At 37.9% G+C, this 25,233-nt stretch overlaps 1 protein-coding gene across 4 annotated transcripts in view; it reads left to right on the top strand.

Annotated features, from left to right (window-relative positions):
- Nucleotides 1-25,233, top strand: part of JIL-1 (JIL-1 kinase) — a 169,415-nt gene that overhangs the window by 65,877 nt on the left and 78,305 nt on the right. For all 4 annotated transcript variants that reach the window (XM_067786376.1, XM_067786375.1, XM_067786374.1 and 1 more), the window contains 2 exons: nt 20,617-20,685; nt 22,636-22,769. In XM_067786376.1, coding sequence (XP_067642477.1) covers nt 20,617-20,685; nt 22,636-22,769 — 203 coding nt within the window. The remainder of the gene's footprint in view (nt 1-20,616; nt 20,686-22,635; nt 22,770-25,233) is intronic.

Below are 25,233 nucleotides of genomic sequence, written 5' to 3'. Positions count from 1 at the left end.
TAGATGTCACATAATCAGAGTTTATTAGACTTAAAAATGACGCCGGAGACTTCCAGTAGAGTATAATATGAGCTGTTTAAACGCCTTTTAAGACTTATGTCGGACTCTTATTAGGCTCAAATGATATACGTTAATAGGCTCATATAGGACGACCATTGCAAGAAGGGAAATACATTGGTTTCGGCCTCCCAAATGAGCACATACCGACTGTAAACGCTCCAATTTAGATAATTTTTCCGACTCTTTTTTTTGACATAAAATGTTTACTGGGTAAACTTAAATTTTTGCAACGGCATGCATTATTGGCCAAATATTTTTGAAAAACGCTGGATTACACATTAAAACTAATTCACTAATTCAACCGATAGCGTAATGGATAACTACCCACCAATATAGGACAAATTGGGTACATTTTGGATTGAATTTGTGTGTTTGTTTCCCATATTTTCCAAAAGATTATTTTTACCCTTTTGGGTAAATATTTGGTTGTTTACCCATTTTTACCGGATATTTATCCCTTTCCCATCTCTATTCATAAACATATCAATACAAACATTTAAAATATAGACAATTTGTATAATTTTGAAAATAACTGCGGTTCAGCAACCGCAATCCATTGTTTATGCCACCACCAATTCACGTCAAAGTGATCGCCATAAATGTACATTTTAATATTTATTTTGTTGCTGTGTTTTTACATATATACCTATTTACATATGTACGTACATTTAGAAGTAAAGTGATGAGTTTCAGTTTTCTGACCCTAATGAAGTCAATAAATAGGTTATGAGCATACTTTTTAAATTGTTCTTTGTGACAAAAGGGGAAAAAGGTTTACTATCACATTTGTGATCGAAAGCTGGTTACTCGCATTTGTTTATAGTTTTTTTGAAGTTGTACTTCTTTAGGCGCGTTACGAAAAATTGATGAGAGTAAAATTTAAAAAATGTGACACAAAAGTCACTGGATGAAAATGCAGTTGTTGTTGTTGTGTTTGTTGTTTTTGTAGCAGTGCTTCGCCCCATCCAATAGGTGCGACCGATCACAAATTGTCATCAATATCCTCTAACGGGCGTCCAAGGAAACTTGCTGTTTCAACATGGGTGGACCATAATGAGAGGGTACTGGATTCACCGGGCAATTCCTGGCATAAAGGTCCGAGGCCTGTTTGTGGAGTTCACTGAGGATCTGCTTGTGTTTTTTGGCATCATTCGGCTGAGTTCTCAGGTGCCGTATTTCCTCATAATGCTTACGGAGATGACTCCTTAAGCCCCTGGGCGGTGCTGGCTCATCAATCAGATGTCTGTTGGGATGCCCAGGTTTCTGGGTATTCAACAGGAACTGTTTGGTTAGCATCTCATTTCTCTCCCTGATGGGGAGTATTCTCCCCTCATTATGTAGATGGTGTTCTGGAGACATAAGAAGACAGCCCGTGGCGGTTCTGAGAGCAGTATTTTGGCAGGCCTGTAGCTTCTTCCAGTGAGTAGTTTTTAGGCTTGCAATTGCTTTGTAAGTGGTAATGAGCGTTTCTTTGTCTTTTCCCCAATTACTGCCAGCAACAGATTTGAGGATTTTATTACGGCTCTGGATTTTCGATACAATTGCGGCTGCATGCTCACCAAAATGTAGATCCTGATCGAACGTCACACCCAAGATTTTGGGGTGTAGGACAGTCGGTAGCGTAGTACCATCGACGTGGATGTTCAAAATGATCGACATTTAGGAGGTCCATGTTGTAAATAAGGTCACGTAGGATTTAGTCGGTGATAATGCCAGGCGAGGCGAAAAGATCAGGGAGTAGCGGTTTATTCTGTTGCAAAGCTAATCAATCTGTGGGCCTTGACCTGTGGCCATTATTGTGCAGTCATCGGCGTAGGAAACGATAGTGACTCCTTCCGGTGGCGAAGGTTGCTTTGATATGTAGAAGTTAAACAAAAGTGGGGATAGGAAACCACCCTGTGGCACCCCTTGTTTAATTCTTCTTGGTTTTGATGTTTCGTTTCTAAATTGCACCGATGCCTGCCGACCACGCAGATAATTTGCGGTGCACCTTTTCAGACATGGGTGAAGTGTAGACCAAGACCAGGTCTTGCAGTAACGTGCCATGGTTGACCGTATCAAAAGCTTTTGATAGGTCTATCGCAACAAGTACTGTTCTATGGTGGGGGTTTTGATTTAAACCCCACTTTATCTGGGTGCTAATGGCATTTAGCGCGATGGTGGTGGTATGTAGTTTTCTAAAGCCATGCTGATGACAGGCTAGCTGCAAATTTGCATTGAAAAATGGCTTCAAGCGTCTTGGCTACTGGCGATAGGAGAGATATCGGGCGATATGACTCTCCTTGGCCATTTTCCATTTTTCGGGAATGACAAAGGTGGACAGAGACAGGTAGAAGACATGCGCTATATATTTTAAACCCTCTTTCCGTAGGCTTTTAAGCATCGGCATGGCTATGCCGTCTGGGCCCACTGCTTTGTGGTTTAGCATGACCTATGGCATCCTCAACCTCTTTGGCGGTGATGGTAATTGCAGACGCGCTGAATTTATGTTTATGTGCGTGTCTGTTGGCCCTCCGTCTATCTTTGTCGACCGTAGAATGCATTATATATTGTCGGCAGAAAACACTCTCGAATTTTTTCGCATCCGACAGCACTTTATCGCCAAAGGCGATGGAAATTTTATCATTGTGCTTAGACGGATTCGATAGGGACTTTACGGTGGACCAAAGCTTACATACACCGGCAGAGAGGTTACAACCGCTTAGGTGCTCCTCCCATTTCGCCCGCTTGTGTTCATCCACAAGCAATCTGATGCGTTGGTTTATATCCATTATTTGGGGGTCGCCGGGATCGAGCTGTCTTATAAGGTCACGTTCTCTCGCTAAATTTCCGACGACCTCCGCCAGGAATTCGACCGGCGGGAATGAAGCGAACCGAGGCGGATTCATTGACCTTCCGGAAAGCACGCTCCCCTTGGCGAGTATCAATCGGGATAGGCAGGGCAGCAAAGTGGTTGTCTGTAAAGGATTTGTATTCGTCCCACTTCCCTTTTTTAAAGTTTATGAAAGTGCGTTTTTCTGTGACGATGAAGTCGGTGGTACACTCGAGCGAAATAAGTATAGGCAGGTGGTCGGATGCCAATGTTACCATCGGTTTCCAGTTGACGCAGTTTACGAGTCCTGCCCTTGATATGTTCAGCGAACTGTGACAGCTTTCTACCATACCTGTGGGGGCGTCTCGTTTATTGTGCAGAACGTCGTTTCTTCAATTTCATCCGCCAACATCTCACCCCTACTGTCTGCCTGCAAGTTTGAATGCCATAGATCGTGATGGGCATTGAAATTCCCTAAGATAATGCGATTATTACCAGTGATTAACGCGCTGATATTAGGGCGGTATCCACTGGAGCAACAGGGGGCAGGAGGGATGTAGATGTTGATGATTTCTAGGTTTGCATCGCCTGGCCGGACAGATAAGCCTTGACGTTCTAAGACACTCTCCCTGTAACCCCATTTAATTTGAAAATTTTCATTCCGGGAATTGGAACAAAAGCCGAATTTTCCTTTTTTTTCGAAAAGTGGACCAGGGTCTGATCTATTGTTACAAATCGTTTTTATTGTGCGAACCCGGAGAGTGTTCCTGTGATGTTTCTTTCGCGGAAGTGGACCAGGGGCCGACTTATTCGATCAAATTCTATTCACTGTTCAATTTGCGTGACATTTGGTATATATGTATTTAGCTCTTTTTATCATATCATACATAAGTACACCCATTTTTTTATACCCAACGTGTTCTTGTACATATGTGTATTATAACTTCAATTGAATAACGGCAGTACTTATGTATGTAATAGCATAGAGAAATCGAGATAGATATAGATTTCCTATGTAAGTTTTTCAAGCCGTGAATCCTAAGCCGTTAAAGATATCATGTTTTAATTTAGCATGGGAATTTTTGTTTTATGATAATTGAAAAAATCGGCGACCACGTCAACTCTTAGTAAATATCTGTATCGAACTTTCGAAAAATGGACAAACATGCGGCTATTCGTTTCCATAGATTGTAAATGAGCCGGAACTTGATATTTAAAAAAACCTGTAAATGGTCCTCCTTTTTAATATCAAAGTTGAACAAAAAGCGATTTAAAAAACGCCTTATCTCAGAATGTTTTTCATTAACGCCCTATCTTATGTCATGATAGTTCGTAAAAAAAAGATACGGGTAATCCGAAGGGTTATATTTACTACGTAGACGAAACGTTTTAATTCTGGTTTACTTACTTATGTACTTAATTGGCGCTTAACCGTCTAAACGGTTATGGCCGTCCAACAAGGCGCGCCAGTCGCCTCTTCGCTCCGCCAACCGGCGCCAATTGGTCACACCAAGGGTGTTTAAATCGTTTTCCACCTGGTCCTTCCAACGGAGTGGGGGCCGCCCTCTACCTCTACTTCCATAGGCGGGTTCCGATAGAAACACTTTCTTGGCCGGAGCATCATCTTTCATTCGCATAACATGGTTTAGCCGCTGCGTTTTAATTCGCTGGACTATGTTGATGTCTGCGTATAGCTCGTACAGCTCATTAAATCTTCTTCTGTACTCGCCATCGCCAACGCGTAGAGGTCCATAAATCTTTCGAAGAACTTTTCTCTCGAACACTCCCAAAGCCGCGTCATCTGCTGTTGTCATGGTCCATGCTTCTGTCCCATATAGAAGGACGGGTACGATAAGTGACTTGTAGAGTATGATTTTCGTTTGCTGAGAGAGGACTTCACTTTTCAATTGCCTACCTAGTCCAAAGTAGCATTTATTGGCAAGATTGATTCTTCGCTGGATTTCAGTGCTGATGTTGTTGCTAGTGTTTATGCTGGTTCCCAAATAAACGAAGTCTTTTACTATTTCGAAATTATGGCTGCCAACAGTAGCGTGGTTGACAAGGCTGATGATGTTGCTCAACGTCATTTTGCACAGCCGTATAAGTTTAGCGGGGAAACCAAATTCAGACATAGCGGCATATAGGCAGCTCCTTTTCATGCTGTAGAAGGCGGCTTTAAAATCGACGAAGTGGTGATGTGTGCCGATTCCCTTTTCAGGGGGTTTTTCCAAGATTTGGCGCATTGTGAAAATCTGGTCGATGGTAGACTTACCAGGTCTGAAGCCGCACTGATAAGGTCCAATCAGCCGGTTCACGGTGGGCTTCAATATTTCGCACAATACACTTGAAAGGGCCTTATATGCGATATTAAGAAGGCTGATTCCACGATAGTTGGTGCATTTTGCAGTATCGCCCTTTTTGTGGACTGGGCAAAGAAAACTTAGATTCCAGTCCTCGGGCATGTACTCGTCCGCCCATATTTTGCGAAGAAGCTGCTGCATGCGCCTTACCAATTCCTCGCCGCCGTACTTGAATAGCTTCGCAGGCAATCCATCATGGCATTATGGATCGAAATATGAAACTTTAATTAATTCAATATGAACCATGAAAATTATTTCAGAATTATTGATCAAAAACCTTATCATTTCTTTCACGTATTTCTCTGATGGCGTGTTTTACTTGTTCTTAAATTTTGTTTACATTTCTCTTAACGTTATACCTACCATCACAAAAGGTTGACCTGACATATCAGAGCAAACAGTCAGAATAAACAAAGCATCCAAACAAAAAAGACAAAGTTATTCATATGCTACTGTTAAGAAACAAGAGAAAGAAGTAAACAAAGGTGATTAAACTCGATCGTTGAATAACATCCTTATTCTAAGCTGATAACAAGATTATTCTAACCGGTTACAAAAATTACAAACAACTTTTCCTATCCTAATTGTGGATGATAACGTTACCAGTAAAATGGGTAAATAGGTGGTAACTCCTTGCTACCACGCAAAATTCCATGTATTTGATAAAAAACAAGTAAGGAAGGCTAAGTTCGGGTGTAACCGAACATTACATACTCAGCTGAGGGCTTTGTAGACAAAATAAGGGAAATTAACCATGTAGGAAAATGAACCTAGGTTAACCCTGGAATGTGCTTGTATGACATGGGTATCAAATGAAAGGTATTAAAGAGTATTTTATAAGGGAGTGGGCCGTAGTTCTATTGGTGGAAGCCTTTTCGAGATATCTCCATAAAGGTGTACCAGGGGTGACTAGAGTTTGTTTGTACGGGTATCAAATGAAAGGTGTTAATGAGTATTTTAAAAGGGAGTGATCCTTAGTTCTATAGGTGGACGCCTTTTCGAGATATCGCCATAAAGGTGGAGCAGGACTAGAACATCATCTGTCGGGTACCACTAATTTATTTATATATGTAATACCCCAAACAGTATTCCTGCCATGATTCCAAGGGCTTTCGATTTCACCCTGCAGAACTTTTTCATTTTCTTCTACTTAAAATGGTAGGTGTCACACCCATTTTACAAAGTTTTTTCCAAAGTTATAGTTTGCGTTAAAAAACCAATCCAATCACTACCCCACCAATTCACCCCTTTTTTCGTATTTGGTATAGAATTATGGCATTTTTTTCATTTTTCGAAATTTTCGATATCGAAAAAGTGGGCGTGTCATAGTCAGATTTCGCCCCTTTTTAATACCAAGATAAAGTGAGCTCAGATAAGTACGTGAACTAAGTTTAGTAAAGATATATCGATTTTTGCTCAAGTTATCGTGTTAACGGCCGAGCAGAAGGACGGACCGTTGACTGTATATAAAAACTGGGCGTGGCTTCAACCGATTTCGCCCATTTTCACAGAAAACAGTTATCGTCATAGAATTTATGCCCCTACCAAATTTCACAAGGAATGGTAAATTTTTGTTCGACTTATGTCATTAAAAGTTTTCCAGACGAATTAAATGAAAAAGGACGGTGCCACGCCCATTTTCCTTTAATTTTGTGTTTTGTTGCACCATATCATTACTGGAGTTGAATGTTGACATAATTTACTTATATACTGTAAAGATATTAAATTTTTTGTTAAAATTTGACTTAAACAATTTTTTTCTTAAAATGTGGGCGTGGTCGTTCTCCGATTTTGCTAATTTTTATTAAGCATACATATAGTAATAGGAGTAACGTTCCTGCCAAATTTCATCACGATATCTTCAACGACTGCCAAATTATAGCCTGCAAAGCTTTTAAATTACTTTCTTTTAAAAGTGGGTGGTGCCACGCCCATTGTCCAAAATTTTACTAATTTTCTATTCTGCGTCATAAAGTCAACCCATCTACCGAGTTTCATCGCTTTATCCGTATTTGGTCATGAATTATCGCACTTTTTCGGTTTTTCGAAATTTTCGATATCGAAAAAGTGGGCGTGGTTTTCGGCCGGTTTCGTTCATTTTAAATAGCGATCTGAGATGCCCAGGAACTTACATACCAAATTCCATTAAGATCCCTCAAAATTTACTCAAGTTACCGTGTTTACGGACGGACGGACATGGCTAAATGAATTTCTTTTTTCGCCCAGATCATTTTGATATATAGAAGTCTATATCTATCTCGTCTATATCTTTGTGCCGTTACGGATTACCGTTATGCGAACAAAATTAATATACTCTGTGAGCTCTGCTCAGCTGAGTATAAAAAAGAGTATCCATGTTAGTACACAAGAATTTCCAACAATATTAATAATTTTTAACACGAACTTTTTTCACATTTTCATTTTTTTCAATTGCGCATCTTTATTTCGTGACAGTGAAACCTTGTAGGCCAGAACTGGCAACGATTTCCGGTTACATAACACTCCGGAAAAAATTTTACCGGTTACGTTCGGAATAAAGCCGTAAATCTAATAACGGTAAATTATACAAAAATATACAGTCCAATTCTACATATTCCCTCGGAATTTTGTTCTCGCGGATTTTTTTATTCTCGCGGAAAAATTCCTCCAATACTTTTCTCCTAGGGAGAACAATAATTGGGGAATAGGAATTTCGAATTTTCGAAGTGAGCTGTTTTGTCAATTGAAATTTCGTTACGCATTTCTTATTTTGTTTAGAAAATTTAAAAGTTTAAGTATTCTTGCGAATTTGTTTGAAATTAAGAAATAAAATATAAACAATGCACAGTATTGCATTTCATGTGGTATTCACTGAAATGAGTACTGAATTGGTATAACACAAATCCGCCGGAGTTGCCTGCTTCCGTTCAGCAAAGCAATTTTCTGGCGGACAAGTCGACTTGAATTCGTCTTTTGTCATATGCCAAAATCTATTTAAGCCTTCTTAAAATATCCTTACGCAATTTCTGGATGGCTGCATCAAATATACCAAGAGCTCTTCCGTTGCTTATGATATACTTTTCGACTTAAAATAAAGAATATTGTGGTAGAATGTACATATTTTAGCACAAATTTGTACAAGTAAGTGTTCTTTCTTAAAAGAACCAATTTCCTTTAACTATTTTGATGCATTCCCTTTAATTTAACAGGTGAAAAAACTCCTATGAAATGGCAAAGAAATCTCCCTCTCCCACACATTCCTAATACCTACTTTTCTCCCATAACCTGTTCCCGCTTTTTCGAACATTGTTCAGAATAGAAGGAAAGGGAGAAGTGAAAAAACACAAGAAATTTTTATTTAAAATACGAGGAATGGGAGAAGGGAAACAACTCGCACGGAATTTTTTTTTTAAATGGGGCTGTTTATTACGCTTTGTAACATTATATCAATATTTTTAGAAGATTATATTTGGTGCGACGCTGATTGTTTACAAATTACTCATGACTTTCGGGTAGAGGGAACCTGTGCCGTATCGTGTTATACGATCACGTATCGGAAACCAATTTTACTCAAATGATAAATATGAACCTGTCAAAAGACTCGTAAATTTCTTTGAAACCGCCTTGCCAACGCATAACTTTACCATATGATGCCATACGAAGTATGAACTACGAATAAAGAAAATATGCTAAGAAGGCAATTGGGATAAGATTTACAACAACTAAGGCATGACGTGTCTGAATGCGTTTGTAACACTTCAACCATCGTAGGAGTGCGGGTTCAAATCCCACTCCGGGAGAAATGGCTTTGAAGAGATTTGCAAGGTATAATCTAAACAGCTGTCGCCTTGTCCGTCCTGATGTCACATTATTTAAATTTTTCGCAAATTATTAAAAAAAAAGAAAATAAGTTATGTATCTAATGAGTACTGGTAGCCTCCATTTCACAAATTTTCCCAATCCGATTAACAATTTCAGAGCTATTGCGATTTAAAAAAAGAGGCGTGAGTACCAAGTACTCGTAAAGTTCCATGTGTAATTATACAAATGTATATCTAGGAAAATAATATTTTTAAGTAAACTAGAGCTCACCCAGGGTTTGAAGTAAAAGCACAACAGAGGTAACTTTATCAGAAACAGATTGTTTTTGGGCTTTTTGTTAAGAGCAACGTCGGCTTCTTATCGGGTAGAACCGATACCGACAATCTATTGTTTTATTATCGGCTTATTGCTAGCGAATTACTATCTTGTTATGAGCTTGTCATTGTATTCTTATTGGCTTGATATCGAATAGTTATATGTATGTCGTTGATTATACTCAGTTGAGCAGAGCTCACAGAGTATATTAAGTTTGATTGGATAACGGTTGGTTGTACATATATAAAGGAATCGAGATAGATATAGACTTCCATATATCAAAATAATCAGGATCGAAAAAAAATTTGATTGAGCCATGTCCGTCCGTCCGTCCGTCCGTTAACACGATAACTTGAGTACATTTTGAGGTATCTTGATGAAATTTGGTATGTAGGTTCCTGAGCACTCATCTCAGATCGCTATTTAAAATGAACGATATCGGACTATAACCACGCCCACTTTTTCGATATCGAAAATTTCGAAAAACCGAAAAAGTGCGATAATTCATTACAAAAGACCGATAAAGCGACGAAACTTGGTAGATTAGTTGAACATATGGCGCAAAATAGAAAATTAGTAAAATTTTGGACAATGGGCGTGGCACCGCCCACTTTTAAAAGAAGGTAATTTAAAACTTTTGCAAGCTGTAATTTGGCAGTCGTTGAAGATATCATGATGAAATTTGGCAGGAACGTTACTCTTATTACTATATGTACGCTTAATAAAAATTAGCAAAATCGGAGAAGGACCACGCCCACTTTTAAAAAAAAATTTTTTTTAAAGTAAAATTTTAAGAAAAAATTTAATATCTTTACAGTATATAAGTAAATTATGTCAAGATTCAACTCCAGTAATGATATGGTGCAACAAAATACAAAAATAAAAGAAAATTTAAAAATGGGCGTGGCTCCGCGCTTTTTCATTTAATTTGTCTAGGATACTTTTAACGCCATAAGTCGAACAAAAATTAACCAATCCTTTTGAAATTTTGTAGGGGCATAGATTTTATGGCGATAACTGTTTTCTGTGAAAATGGGCGAAATCGGTTGATGTCACGCCCAGTTTTTATACACAGTCGTCCGTCTGTCCTTCCGCATGGCCGTTAACACGATAACTTGCGCAAAAATCGATATATCTTTACTAAACTCAGTTCACGTACTTATCTGAACTCACTTTATCTTGGTATGAAAAATTAACGAAATCCGACTATGACCACGCCCACTTTTTCGATATCGAAAATTACGAAAAATGAAAAAAATGCCATAATTCTATATCAAATACGAAAAAAGGGATGAAATATGGTAAGGTAATTGGATTGTTTTATTGACGCGAAATATAACTTTAGAAAAAACTTTATAAAATGGTTGTGACACCTACCATATTAAGTAGAAGAAAATGGAAAAGTTCTGCAGGGCGAAATAAAAAACCCTTAAAATCTTGGCAGGTATTACATATATAAATAAATTAGCGGTATCCAACAGATGATGTTCTGGGTCACCCTGGTCCACATTTTTGTCGATATCTGGAAAACGCCTTCACATATACAACTACCACCACTCCCTTTTAAAACTCTCATTAATACCTTTAATTTGATACCCATATCGTACAAACTCATTCTAGAGTCACCCCTGGTCCACCTTTATGGCGATATTTCGAAAAGGCGAACACCTATAGAACGAAGGCCCACTCCCTTTTAAAAATACTCATTAACACCTTTCATTTGACACCCATATCGTACGAACAAAGTCTAGAGTCACCCCTGGTCCAGAAAGGCCCACTCCCTCTTAAAATACTCATTAACTCCTTTCGTTTGATACCCATATTGCACAAACGAATTCTAGAGTCACCCCTGGCCCACCTTTATGGCGATATATCGAAACGGCGTCCACCTATGGAACTAAGGATTACTCCCTTTTAAAATACTCATTAAAACCTTTCATTTGATACCCATATCGTACAAACGCATTCTAGAGTCACACCTGGTCCATCTTTATGGCGATATCTCGAAAAGGCGTCCACCTATAGAACTAAGGCCCACTCCCTCTTAAAATACTCATTAAATTCTCTTTTAAAATGCTCATTAACACCTTTCATTTGATACCCATATCGTACAAACGCATTCTAGAGTCACCCCTGGTCCATCTTTACGGCGATATCTCGAAAAGGCGTCCATCTATAGAACTTAGGTCCACGCCCTTTTAAAATACTCATTAATACCTTTCATTTGATACCCATATCGTACAAACGCATTCTAGAGTCAACCCTGATCCACCTTTATGGCTATATCCCTAAATGGCGTCCACCTATAGAACTATGGCCCACTCCCTCATAAAATACTCTTTAATGCCTTTCATTTGATACACATGCCATACAAACACATTCCAGGGTTTCCCTCGGTTCATTTTCCTACATGGTTATTTTCCCTTATGTTGTCACCATAGCTCTCAACTGAGTATGTAATGTTCGGTTACACCCGAACTTAACCTTCCTTACTTGTTTTATATTGAAGTTGTGAAGATACAACAAGCGATGAGTCGACGTTAACATATCAATATCATGCATATAACAAAATGGTAACAATCCAACAAAAAATCAATACTTTTCCGAAAAGATATCCTTTCGATAACTCGTCGATAAAAAATTTAAATTTAATTTAACTTAGTTTTACTTAGTTCAATGTAATGTTATTACATTGAGTTTGATTTAATTTAAAATAATTTAATTTAGTTTTATTTAATTAATTTTAATTAATTTAGTTAGAGGCCTGAATGGCCGGCAATACAAATGGATTTATTGTAAGAGTGAATAATATAAAAATGTATAAACATATCCTTTAAACCTTTTTTATGTACTTCTTTTTTACGGATATGTTAATAAGTTTTTCTTTTATTTACTTTTAAACCAGTTTCATTTATTGCCGGCCGTTCATATGTGGTAAATGCATTAGGGTGCATCTTATTTGTGTGAAGACAGTTGTTGAGCTAGGAAGAAAGATTCCTTAACAAATGTTCGCTTTATCATAAAATATGTATAAAAGACAAAAATTGAATCGGATAGCGAAAATGCAGACTGCGAAGGGATAACGTCTGCTTATGAATATCGTGTTTATATAATAAGGATTTGCGGCGAAATTTGTGCCTAAGCCATACTTGTCGCTTAAACGGAAGGTTCTATCTCCTTTTAATTAATTACGTTAGAGATGCACTCAATACCAGTTTTTGCTGTTTAGTAAATGACAATAAGTAGCCATGAGTTCAAAGTATAGAAGTATAATCATTACTGTCGTCTCTCAAACATTGCCGAGCTTCTCTTCCAATTTGTGTTAAGCGGCTTGTTGTTTTTTTTCCAAAAAAAAAAAAAAAACGCGGGCATTAATGTGTTATGCCCACTCCAAGACAGAGAATTATTGCTGAAAATCTGTTTATATTAAAAGCTTGCTTGACGTTTGCGGTAGTATGGCTCCATTTAGAAAAATGTTTTCTTAAAGTGTTTTTGATATTAGATGTATATTTACTTGAACCAAGAAGCACCTTCGGTGTGGTAGGCCATACTACGGCGGTGTGCGGTATAATACTAGTATATTTTACAAACAACCTAAGTTTTAATACATGTCATGTATTTCATATTTCTTTGTTTCAGTCTATGGCATTTAAAGCCCTTACAGACTAGATAACAATGTTGAATTAAAATTAGATAATTATTTAATAGTATAGTACATAAGTTGAGTATAGACACAATAAAACTTACATGCTATAACGAGATTGACCAGCACATTTATCTGTTTGAAAAGATATCAGTAAGTATAGTTTTAAAAGTAAACTTAGAAAGAGCAAAATCAATAGCTGAAGAATCAAAATCAATAGCTGAACGTCTTTGTGATTTTAGGAATATATTTTATTGCTGAATTGTTACTTTACTTACGGCCGCGTGCTTCACCTACCACACCGTAGATGCATGGCTCAATACCCGTGCAGCATCAAAAATTTAGAAACAAGTTTTTTCAGTTAGAAAAGCGGGGTCGCCCCTCGGCAGCGATTTGGCAAACACTCCGAAGGTATTTATGCCATGAAAAGCTTCTCATTGAAAACTCATTTTCCTTGCAGATGCCGTTCGTAGTCGGCGTAAAGCATGTACATAGAGCCTGTCCCGCCAAATTTTAGGAAAAATTAAAAAAAGAAGCACGATGCTCATTGGAAGAAAAGCTGATCCTAAAATATCTTCGGAGATGATGGGACCTTAATTTGATAAATTTTTTGTTACTTTATAAAAAAGGCACACTTGCAAAATAACGCATGCCCTAATGTTAAAGGTACACACATACCGCTACTCACATAGTCTAACTATGTATGTAGTTCTGGAAAATGCTTCAGTAAACTCAAGCATCCGCCATATACATATGTATATGTTTTTATATACCTCTTTTTCATTATTATCGTGCACAATAATTGCTGAAGGTCAATTTCAAGGCAACTCGAGTGCTAACTCAATTTTCAGTCAAGTACTTTACTGTCCACTTGCTGATGCAAAAAGGAGTAAGGCACCATTATTCCTTCTAACACTTTTTGTTGTTGTCATGCTGTTGTTGTTGTTTTTTAGTTTGACTATTGACATATACCGAAGTATGTATATACATACATAGATATAAAAAAATGTACGACAATGCCTCAAGGACACCGTCTGCAAGTGGCATTCAACTTGTAAAAAATACACACAAATATACAACGCATTTAATTACGCGTCAAAATAGAAAATTTTGAGGTGAACAGTGAATTAAAGCGCAGTAGATACTTATTTGATTTTCGTCATCTCCAAAATGCAATAGATCTGCTGAAGTTGTAGTAGAGTGCGAGCCTTGATTTTTACGTTACATGTTGTTGTTGTTGTAGCGATAAAGACTCCCAGCGGGCTAGGGGCCTTAGAATATACCCGCAGTAGGTATGCCTGTCGTAAAAGGCGACTAAAATACCCAAATTATTCAAAGGGTTGTGTAGTGCAACCCTTTCAAGGGGTTGCCAGTGCAATTTATAGCTTCCCCAACCCAATTGTCAACCTCACCTACTCGTGGCGAATCCTGTCTTCTAAGCATCCGTGGCTCTGCCGACCCCAAGTCCCTCATAGAACTAGGGGGTGGGGGGCGAGGTTGACTAGAAGGTTGAATGTGGGAATATTAAATCGCTTCCGACTTCGGGATAGTACCTTAATGGTGCTTGTTATCGGAACGTGCCGGATCTCCATCCGGTAAAGGACCATCAACATCGATAACACTCCCCAAAATCTTTCGGGGAGTATCTGTATCGCTACAACAAGATTTTTACGTTACATTCAAGGAAATTGTAGCTACGCCTTTATAGAACAAGACACATTAAAAGTATATATAATCATCATCATATATGTATATTATTTCTAATTGCTGTTTTTATGTACTCATTCCTTTTTCGCTCTTATTTCGAATCCAAATCTATAAATAAAGTTTTTGTTGTAAAGATGGAGATGCGGGCTATTAGCGAGCTTTGGCCAATTTTGGTCGTAGTGCTTTTGTTTAGCTATATTTTATTGTTAAAAATAAAGGCTTGTGAGCACACAAAGAAATCTATTTGTAATATGGCATTATTGTAAATATTTGCACTGCATTGCCGGCAATTACTATCATACGCTAGATGGCAGCGCAAGCTGCACGTTTTAATTGATTGATAGAACAGCTGATTTTTGTTGATATTTGATAAGACACGTTTATATTGGTTGCGCAAGATGCGTACGAATTAATGCAAAGGATTCCTTTTTCGGAATAATGACACATTTTTTCATTCGTTATTCCGGAAAAGTAATTACAATCCTCTCTTCCAAATGGAATTAATTCTTTAACAACTCTGGTTGTCGATTTATTGGATTTTAAAAAAATAATCGTTAAAAATTAACCACTGTGCACTGTAGAGCAGCTACACTTACGCGCCAATTGTGTGCGTGAAAACTGAAATAAAGCGAAAAAGGACGAGTAAGCTAACCGCCGTCGCGTGACTATCAAAGGCTAAACTTTTACAAAGGTCATTAACATAGAAACCCACAAAAGTCAATGTGCCAAAGAAAATAATATTAGTCTGGTGTTGACTGGTGCATATTTAGTAATGGGAACGCATTATAATTGGATTTTATTAAATTTAAATTTATTTGCAAGAATATTTAAAAAGAGCCAGTAGTTTGGTATTTGGAGTATGAATAATATTAAAAAAAAAACAGGCATGAGTACCAAGTACACGTGAAGTTCAATGTGTAACAAGTAAGGAAGGCTAAGTTCGGGTGTAACCGAACATTACATACTCAGTTGAGAGCTATGGAGACAAAATAAGGAAAATCACCATGTAGGAAAATGAACCTAGGGTAACCCTGGAATGTGGTTGTATGACATGTGTATCAAATGGAAGGTATTAAGGAGTATTTTAAGAGAGAGTAGGCCATAGTTCTATGGATGGACGGCATTTAGGGATATCGCCATAAAGGTGGACCAGGGCTGACTCTAGAATGTGTTGGTACGATATGGGTATCAAATGAAAGGTGATAATGAGCATTTTAAAAGGGAATGGGCTTTAGTTCTATAGGTGAACGCCTTTTCGAGAAATCCCCATAAAGGTGGACCAGGGGTGACTCTAGAATATGTTTGTACGATATGGGTATCAAATGAAAGCTGTTAATGAGTATTTTGAAAAGGAGTGATCCTTAGTTCCCTAGGTGGACGCCGTTTCGAGATATCGCCATAAAGGTGGACCAGGGGTGTCTCTAGTTGTACGATATGGGAATCAAATGAAAGGTGTTACTGAGCGTTTTAAGAGGGAGTGGGCATTAGGTCTATAGGTGGACGCCTTTTCGAAATGTCGCCATTAGGGTGGGCCAGGGGTGACTCTAGAATGTGTTTGTACGATATGGGTATCAAACGAAAGGTGTTACTGAGCATTTTAAGAGGGAGTGGGCATTAGGTCCATAGGTGGACGCCTTTTCGAGATATCGCCATTAGGGTGGGCCAGGGGTGACTCTGGAATGTGTTTGTACGATATGGGTATCAAATGAAAGGTGGTAATGAGTATTTTAAAAGGGAGCAATCCTTAGTTCTATAGGTGGACGCCTTTTCGAGATATCGCCATTAGGGTGGGCCAGGGGTGACTCTAGAATGTTTGTACGATATGGGTATCAAACGAAAGGTGTTACTGAGCATTTTAAGATCAAGTGGGCATTAGGTCTATAGGTGGGCGCCTTTTCGAGATATCGCCATTAGGGTGGGCCAGGGTGACTCTAGAATGTGTTTGTACGATATGGGTATCAAATGAAAGGTGGTAATGAGTATTTTAAAAGGGAGTAATCCTCAGTTCTATAGGTGGACGCCTTTTCGAGATATCGCCATAAAGGTTGACCAAGGGTGACTCTAGAATGTTTGTACGATATGGGTATCAAACGAAAGGTGTTACTGAGCATTTTAAGAGGGAGTGGGCATTAGGTCTATAGGTGGACGCCTTTTCGAGATATCGCCATTAGGGTGGGCCAGGGGTGACTCTAGAATGTTTGTACGATATGGGTATCAAACGAAAGGTGTTACTGAGCATTTTAAGAGGGAGTGGGCATTAGGTCTATAGGTGGACGCCTTTTCGAGATATCGCCATTAGGGTGGGCCAGGGGTGACTCTAGAATGTTTGTACGATATGGGTATCAAAGGAAAGGTGTTACTGAGCATTTTAAGAGGGAGTGGACATTAGGTCTATAGGTGGACGCCTTTTCGAGATATCGCCATTAGGGTGGGCCAGGGGTGACTCTAGAATGTTTTTACGATGTGGGTATCAAACGAAAGGTGTTACTGAGCATTTTAAGAGGGAGTGGGCATTAGGTCTATAGGTGCACGCCTTTTCGAGATATCGCCATTAGGGTGGACCAGGGTTGACTCTAGAATGTGTTTGTACGATATGGATATCAAATTAAAGGTATTGATGAGGGTTTTAAAAGCGAGTGGCCCTTAGATGTATATGTGAAGGCGTTCTCGCGATATCGACCAAATGTGGATCAGGTGATCCAGAAAATCATCTGTCGGGTACTGCTAATTTATTTATATATTCAATAACACTAACAGTATTCCTGCCAAGATTCCAAGGGCTGTTGATTTCGCCTTGTAGAACTTTTTCATTTTCTTCTACTTAATATGGTAGGTGTCACACCCATTTTACAAAGTTTTTTCCAAAGTTATATTTTGCGTCAATAAACCAATCCAGTTACCATGTTTCATCCCTTTTTTCGTATTTGGTATAGAATTATGGCATTTTTTTAATTTTTCGTAATTTTCGATATCGATAAAGTGGGCGTGGTTATGGTCGGATTTCGGCCATTTTTTATACCAAGATAAAATGAGTTCAGATAAGTACGTGGGCTAAGTTTAGTAAAGATATATCGGTTTTTGCTCAAGTTATTGTGTTAACGGCCGAGCGGAAGGACAGACGGTGGACTGTGTATAAAAACTGGGCGTGGCTTCCACCGGTTTCGCCCATTTTCACAGAGAACAGTTAACGTCATAGAATTTATGCTCCTACCAAATTTCAAAAGGATTGGTAAATTTTTGTTCGACTTATGGCAATAAAAGTGTTCTAGACACACTAAATGAAAATGGGCGGAGCCACGCCCATTTTGAAATTTTCTTTTATTTTTGTATTTTGTTGCATCATATCATTACTGGAGTTGAATTTTGACTTAATTTACTTATATACAGTAAAGATATTAAATTTTTTGTTAAAATTTGAATTTAAAAAAATTTTTTTTTAAAAAGTGGGCGTGTTCTTCATCCAATTTTGCAAATTTTTATTTAGCACATATATAGTAATAATAGTAACGTTCCTGCCAAATTTCATCATGATATCTTCAACGACTGCCAAATTACAGCTTGCAAAACTTTTAAATTACCTTCTTGTAAAAGTGGGCGGTGCCACGCCCATTGTCCAAAATCTTACTAATTTTCTATTCTGCGTCATAACGTCGACCCATCTACCAAGTTTCATCGCTTTAACCGCCTTTGGCAATGAATTATCGCATTTTTTCGGTTTTTCGAAATTTTCGATATCGTAAAAGTGGGCGTGGTTATAGTCCGATATCGTTCATTTTAAATAGCGATCTGAGATGAGTGCTAAGGAACATACATACCAAATTTCATCAAGATACCTCAAAATTTACTCAAGTTATCGTGTTAACGGACGGACGGACGGACGGACGGACATGGCTCAATCAAATTTTTTCTGGATCCTGATTATTTTGATATATGGAAGTCTATATCTATCTCGATTCCTTTATATATGTACAACCAACCGTTATCCAATCAAACTTAATATACTCTGTGAGCTCTGCTCAACTGAGTATAAAAATATTAGGTGTACGGCCGGACACCTAAAGTTTTTGAGTTAATTAGAGCACCTTCAGGGACGCTAAACCACTACAGAGGCACCTTTACTAGTTTCCTACCGCATTGGGCGTGACTAGCCGACACGACACCGACAACAATAACAGTGGGAACACAAATTCATATAATTATATGGGCACGCTTTCACACTTGTCGACAAGACAGCTTTATGCCGACATGTCGGCGGGAAGCAAGCATTCCATTCTTCTCGTCGCCGACAAACTGTTTTTATTTGTTACATTGTTTGTTATTTTATGAGCAGTGTTGTTAAATCGTGTCGTGTCGTTTATAATGTGTAAGTACTTTGAAAAAATCGGTACGGTGTCGGTCAATGTGAAAACGCCCATTGGCTGGTCGGATTACAGATGAGTAATCGATTTTATATTCAAGTTTTATCGGCATCTCTTTCTTAATGCTACCGATGGGTCGTAGAAAATTGGTAGCACTCCGATGAAAAATCGATCACTTTTCGATATGAAATCGGATAACTTTTTGATAACAAATCGATAATTTTCGGTAACATAGCGATAGAACTTTAATAACAAATTGGTAACACTCCGATGACAAATCATGCACTTTTCGATAACAAGTTGATAACCGTTTTTACAGCTTATCGATAATTTTTAGATAAAGAAAAGATCTATTCGATAAGTAAACCATATTTTATCGATATCAAATCGATAAATTTTCGATAACATTCGATCGATTTTTGATACCAAATCGACGGCTTCCATAAGTCAATAACTTTTCCATAACAAACCGATAGCTCGTCTATAAAGAACAATAACTTCTTGATAAACTTTATTATCGATTTATAATTTATAACACTTCGATAACAAATCGATCACTCGTCGATAACAATCTTACAAAATGCCTTTCGGTTACGGTCCAGTTCCCTTTCGGACTCCGGTTTCGGGCTCGATTCCGTTCCTTTATCACGTACATTGTTCCCATACTGCTACAGTGTACTGACTACACTAACGATTACATTCTGTATAACTCCAAACTGTATACCAATGGCGCATACTAAGCCTCCCCTTTCTTTAAAAAAATATCGCTCCGAGAAGATTTAGGCCGAGTCTCTCTTCATGGCAGAAATACACTCGGAGTGTTTGTCAAACCACTACTGAGGGGCGATCTCGCTTACAAAAGCTGTTTTCTAATTGAAAAAAACTATTCTCTAAATTTTCAAAGTAACTTTGCCCGGGACATATAATATTGATCCTTTGCCTTATCATATATCGAAATTTATCTCCCTCGCTATCCGCCTTAATAAACCAGAGCCTAAGAGTAACTCAGAGATACGTATGTTTTCTGTCCATTAACATGTACAATCCAGTATTCACAGCTGTTACAACAATTTACTACACTGAAGTCATATACATTTAGAATTGTTTTTTATCATTTACGAGGGTATACATTAGGGTGGGACAAATTTATTGTTGGAAAGGTACATCCAGTATCTGAATCTATGGGTCATACTGAGTAATATTGTCCATGGGACCATAGGTCTTCAATGAATTTCGAGCCTCCCTAATTTTGTTAGAAAATTTTATATCCCAATCCGAATAGCGGCTCTTACAAATAACATACATGAAAATAAATGTCAAATTCGGATTCGGATTGGGATATAAAATTTTCTAACAAAATTAGGGTAGCTCGAAATTCATTTCAGACCTATGGCCCCAAGGACAATATTACGCATTATGACCCATAGATTCAGAAACTGGATGTGCACCAGAAGTTTTTTCTCCCCATTTTTCCCCATACAATTTGACCCGCCCTAGTATACATATTTATGTAATATTGTGGTGACTTTACTAAATTTTTTTTCTGTTCTCTTTTTACAGGTACTTTAACGGATGAGGAAAAAGTGAATTTGTCACATTTCAAATTGATACGTGTACTTGGAACTGGGGGTAAGTATTTTAGTATGTAATGCTCGATGATTGACCACATCATTTAGGGTTTCAGTAGTTTATTTAAATTGATGCATACAATGTTTCATAAACAGTGTTGGGCAATACAATAGCAATGAAAACAAGCTCTGCACACTTAAAATGAAAATTTTCTTTAAAGTCCTGATTGACAATGAATTTGGAAAAATAGGAAAAAGACTTACATCATTTGCACGTGAAAAGAAGCTGAACTGGTAGACGGTTTTCAATATTGTGGTGGTTACACCGAAATAAATTAAGCTAGAAAAATCAACAAATCAGGTTTGTTGTTCTTAAATTAACAGACATTAAGAACAATTGATCGCTTTATTATTAATTCAAACTATATTTTTGTCAATAGAACAAATTTGATTAGTGATTTCAACAAAAGAGAAACTGTTAGTCTCAAGTTAACAAAATTCTGATTTTTCTGTTAATAGAGCTGGTTTCGTTGGCCATGTCAACAGCGAACAACCGTCAATACATCTTCCAATATTAAAGAGAAACTTCGCTTAACGCGCTCACTGTTTTGTTCTTATGACTATCGTGCCACAGAAATCTCTGCCATATCAATAGATTAATTCCGTATCTGCGCTTCGAAGGGGCTCCTAGAGACACAATGGAGGTGGATGGTTGGCGCAAGGGTGCCCAAATAGCAGACGAGGCGATACATTTGTACACAGATGATTCCAAAGTAATGGAAGAACTAAAGTCGCGGTGCTGATCCGCAAATAACCGAATCCTACAAGCTGTCAGATCACTATAGTGTTTTTCAGGCGGAAGTAGTAGCCGTAACCAAAGCTGTAGAAACCCCGAAAGAAAATATATCTTAAACTGCAGCCGCGTCATACGTACATCTATATTGTGCTCCAGGGCATATGGGAATAGATGTGAATGAAAAAGCGGATGAGCTAGATAAAATGGGCGCTTTTCTCGAACCCAATTAGATCGATCAAGCAGGAATGGCGTGGACCCAAGCGCGGGGCTGTAAAGTGTCGAAGATAATGTGCAGGTCTAATAACCTTAGGCTAACAAAGGTGCTCTTAACGTTAAAAAGTGAGAAATGTAGGCTCATAACGGGTATTCCGGTGTGACATGCTTTTAAATTAGGCCTAGTCAGTGATAGCAGTTATAGAAAGTGCGTGTTGGAGGAGGTAACGATCGAGCTCGTTTTGTGCCCGTGCCCTGCGCTCGCCAAGCTAAGACTCCAGCTATAAGAAGTGATACAGCTATCAGATCTAGTAGTAGCAATAGCTTCTAGTGTTTGCAAAGAGGACGGAATTATTTTATAACACTTTTCAGTTTGATCTCTAAAAAAATTTCTGATAACACTATGAACTAATTCAGTCTATGTGACGTCCTCACGGGTTGGCCAGTTCAGCCTAACTAATCTCTGCAATTCTATAGCGCTTTATGATTGCTCATGATTGTACATATGTACATGATTAGGTACGTCAAACTGACTGTCCGCGTATCCGGTGTTGTACTTGTACAGTACATATCTTGTTTAAAGTTATTGACACCAAAGATGACCATTGTATGCGTATTTACCCAGAAAGCAGTTTGATTCACGTTGTTTATCATTTGAGACTAAACGTTCTATCTAACTCTACCCAAACGTTTATTTTCTACTTGAATAAAATTTTAGAATATCATAGATATGGAACGGCATAATGCATAATATTTCAAATTTGAGAACAAGTTTTGTTTCAAATGCTTACAAGTTAAGATTGGACATTAATAAATGTTTATTGGGAAGACCCAAATGAGCAAAATTATTTCCCAACGAATTTACAAGCAAAGCAAAAACGTAAAAATGTTCTTATTTCAAATGTAAATTCGTAGGGGAATTTTCAGGAACTGATAAAATATGTACAGATTTTAAAAACACTTGTAAAAGAGATATTAATAATTTAAATTATTTACTTGCAGCCTACGGTAAGGTGTTTCTAGTGCGTAAAATTGGTGGTGATGATGATATGACTTTGTACGCTATGAAAGTGTTAAAGAAGGACACCGTAGTACAAAAGAAGAAGACAGCAGAACATACCACAACTGAACGACAAGTGAGTGTATTGTACCTATGTATATAATTAAATAGTACCTGGGCGACCGCGCTTTGCTCGGCAATCTTCGAGTATGCCGCATAACATACTCTGTTCTACATGTGATCATTAATCAAACTCTACTTTTTTTATGTACATATTTTTACTTACCAATATTTGATTACCTTAAAAATAGATTTTAAAAACATATCAAATCCTAACCGCAAAATGAACTGGAATGAAAAATTTGAAATGGGTAATTCCAGCCTATAGTATAAGGGATTGTTGACAATTAGTGAAATCGAGAACTAAGTTATTTAGGTCGAGTATCTTCATGCGCCGAATTATTAATTTCAAACATTTTTTTAGTTATACACTATGGAAGTCTCACAATTTTATTACATTCCAAAAACTTGTACATTTCACGAATGACAACTATCAGTCAGTTTAATTAAATGTCAACTTACTTCCCTAAGCGCCATCTATTGGTAAGTAGTTAAATGATTAGATGCCGTTTTCAAATTGAACGTATACCTCTAGTGTTCAACGGTAGCAAATTACCATGGTGAGATATATTTTTACTATGGTGAGAAATCTTTCTAATAGTAATCTGTGAGAAATTGCAATTATTCATTTCATATTTGCCAAAAATATGCATTTAAATATATTTTGCTAGAATTTGCCACGGTGCCTTGATATTGGATTTTCAATTTTATTAGCGTGTGTGAAATTACGAAAATTAAGTCGAATCATGTGTACGATTTTTTTACGAAGATTTTTAACTTTAAATTTCTCCTTTAAAGCTTTAATAGAATATGCGTAAGTAGAGTACTATTTCGTCTTAACTACCCCAACCCTAAATGGCAACCCTACTCAAAAATGTCCCTATTGTAATGCAGAGTGAAATACCTTTCGTGTGATATCCATATCGGCATATCTCATGCATTTTTTTTTTATTTCTAATAAGTGGCAACCCTACTCAAAACAGTCCCTATTGTAATGCGGAGTGAAATACCTTTCGTGTGATACCCATATCGGCATATCTCATGCATTTTTTTAAATTTCGAATAAGTGGCAACCCTACTTGAAAAATATCCCTATTGTAATGCGGAGTGAAATACATTTCGTTTGATACCCATATCGGCATATATCATGCAATTTTTTTTTAATTTCGAATAAGTGGCAACCCTAAATGGCAACCCTAAATGGCAACCCTACTCAAAAATGTCGCTATTGTAATGCGGAGTGAAATACCTTTCGTTTGATACCCCTATAGGCATATCTCATGCAAGTTTTTTTTAATTTCGAATAGGTGGCAACCATAAATGGCAACCCTACTCAAAAATGTCCCTATTGTAATGCGGAGTGAAATACCTTTCGTTTGATACCCATATCGGCATATCTCATGCAATTTTTTTTTTAATTTCGAATAGGTGGCAACCTTATGAAACATTCTGAGTGGCAACACCTAGGTAGAAAGTCTTAGAAGGTTATACATTATCTCTATGCCAAATTTCATTTAAATCGGTTGAGCCGTTCCCGAGATCGTTCGGCTATACAAACATACAAATATACGAATATACAAGAATTGCTCGTTTAAAGTTATAAGATATATAAATGGGGGTTAGGGGACTTACTTAGAATGAATATATGCGCGGTGGGTTAAATCCAAATCTCTTACCCGGGTTGGGCGCTGAGATTGGCACCCACCTCGTAAAAACCCTACATATGTACAAGTTATAAACAAGTCAACAAGCCTCGGTTGAGGTATCTTTCTTCTGATGGCGACCAATGCAAATATTTACTGGAACGGCTATTTCGGGTGGTTGGTGTCTAGGCCGAAGGTTTCATGTGGTCATGCTAAATCGTTCCCGAGATGGTCGTACTAGTACCTTAATGGTGCTTATTACCGGAACGAACCGGATCTATATCCGACAAAGGACCATCAACACCGATAACACTCCGCAAGGCCTTCGAGGAGTGTCTTTATCGCTACAACAACAACAATAACAACAACGGCTGACGTGAAGAAGAATTCCTTTTAAGAGACACTAAAAAAGATATATGAAGACTGCACCTGCAATGATATCAAAATCATGTTTTGCAAATTTTAAGCATGGGTGATCAAGGTCCTACAGTTAGAAAATTCAGTCTCCAGGGTTCAGTTTGATTGTCTTCTCCACAGTACCTACAGTCCTACAGTTAGAAAATTCAGTCTCCAGGGTCAGTTTGATTGTCTTCTCCACAGTACCAGGTTACAGCATACGAAGACAACACACATAGCTACTTTGCTGTCTCCTAAGCGAGGATCACGAAACCAAATCGATTTCTTCATGGTTCATAGCAGGAGCAGTGTCGTAAACTTGCGCACGCTGCCATAAAATGGACTCGAACCACACAAGGTACACGCAGCTACACAAGGAAAGTTTGTCGATTGTTTGTGACGCTTACTCTACTCTCATATCTCCTACCTGAGAGCAATCTT

This window comes from Eurosta solidaginis, chromosome 5, assembly GCF_040869045.1.
Source record: "Eurosta solidaginis isolate ZX-2024a chromosome 5, ASM4086904v1, whole genome shotgun sequence".
Taxonomy (NCBI): Eukaryota; Metazoa; Arthropoda; class Insecta; order Diptera; family Tephritidae; genus Eurosta; species Eurosta solidaginis.
This window is presented reverse-complemented; position numbering and strand designations above follow the sequence as displayed.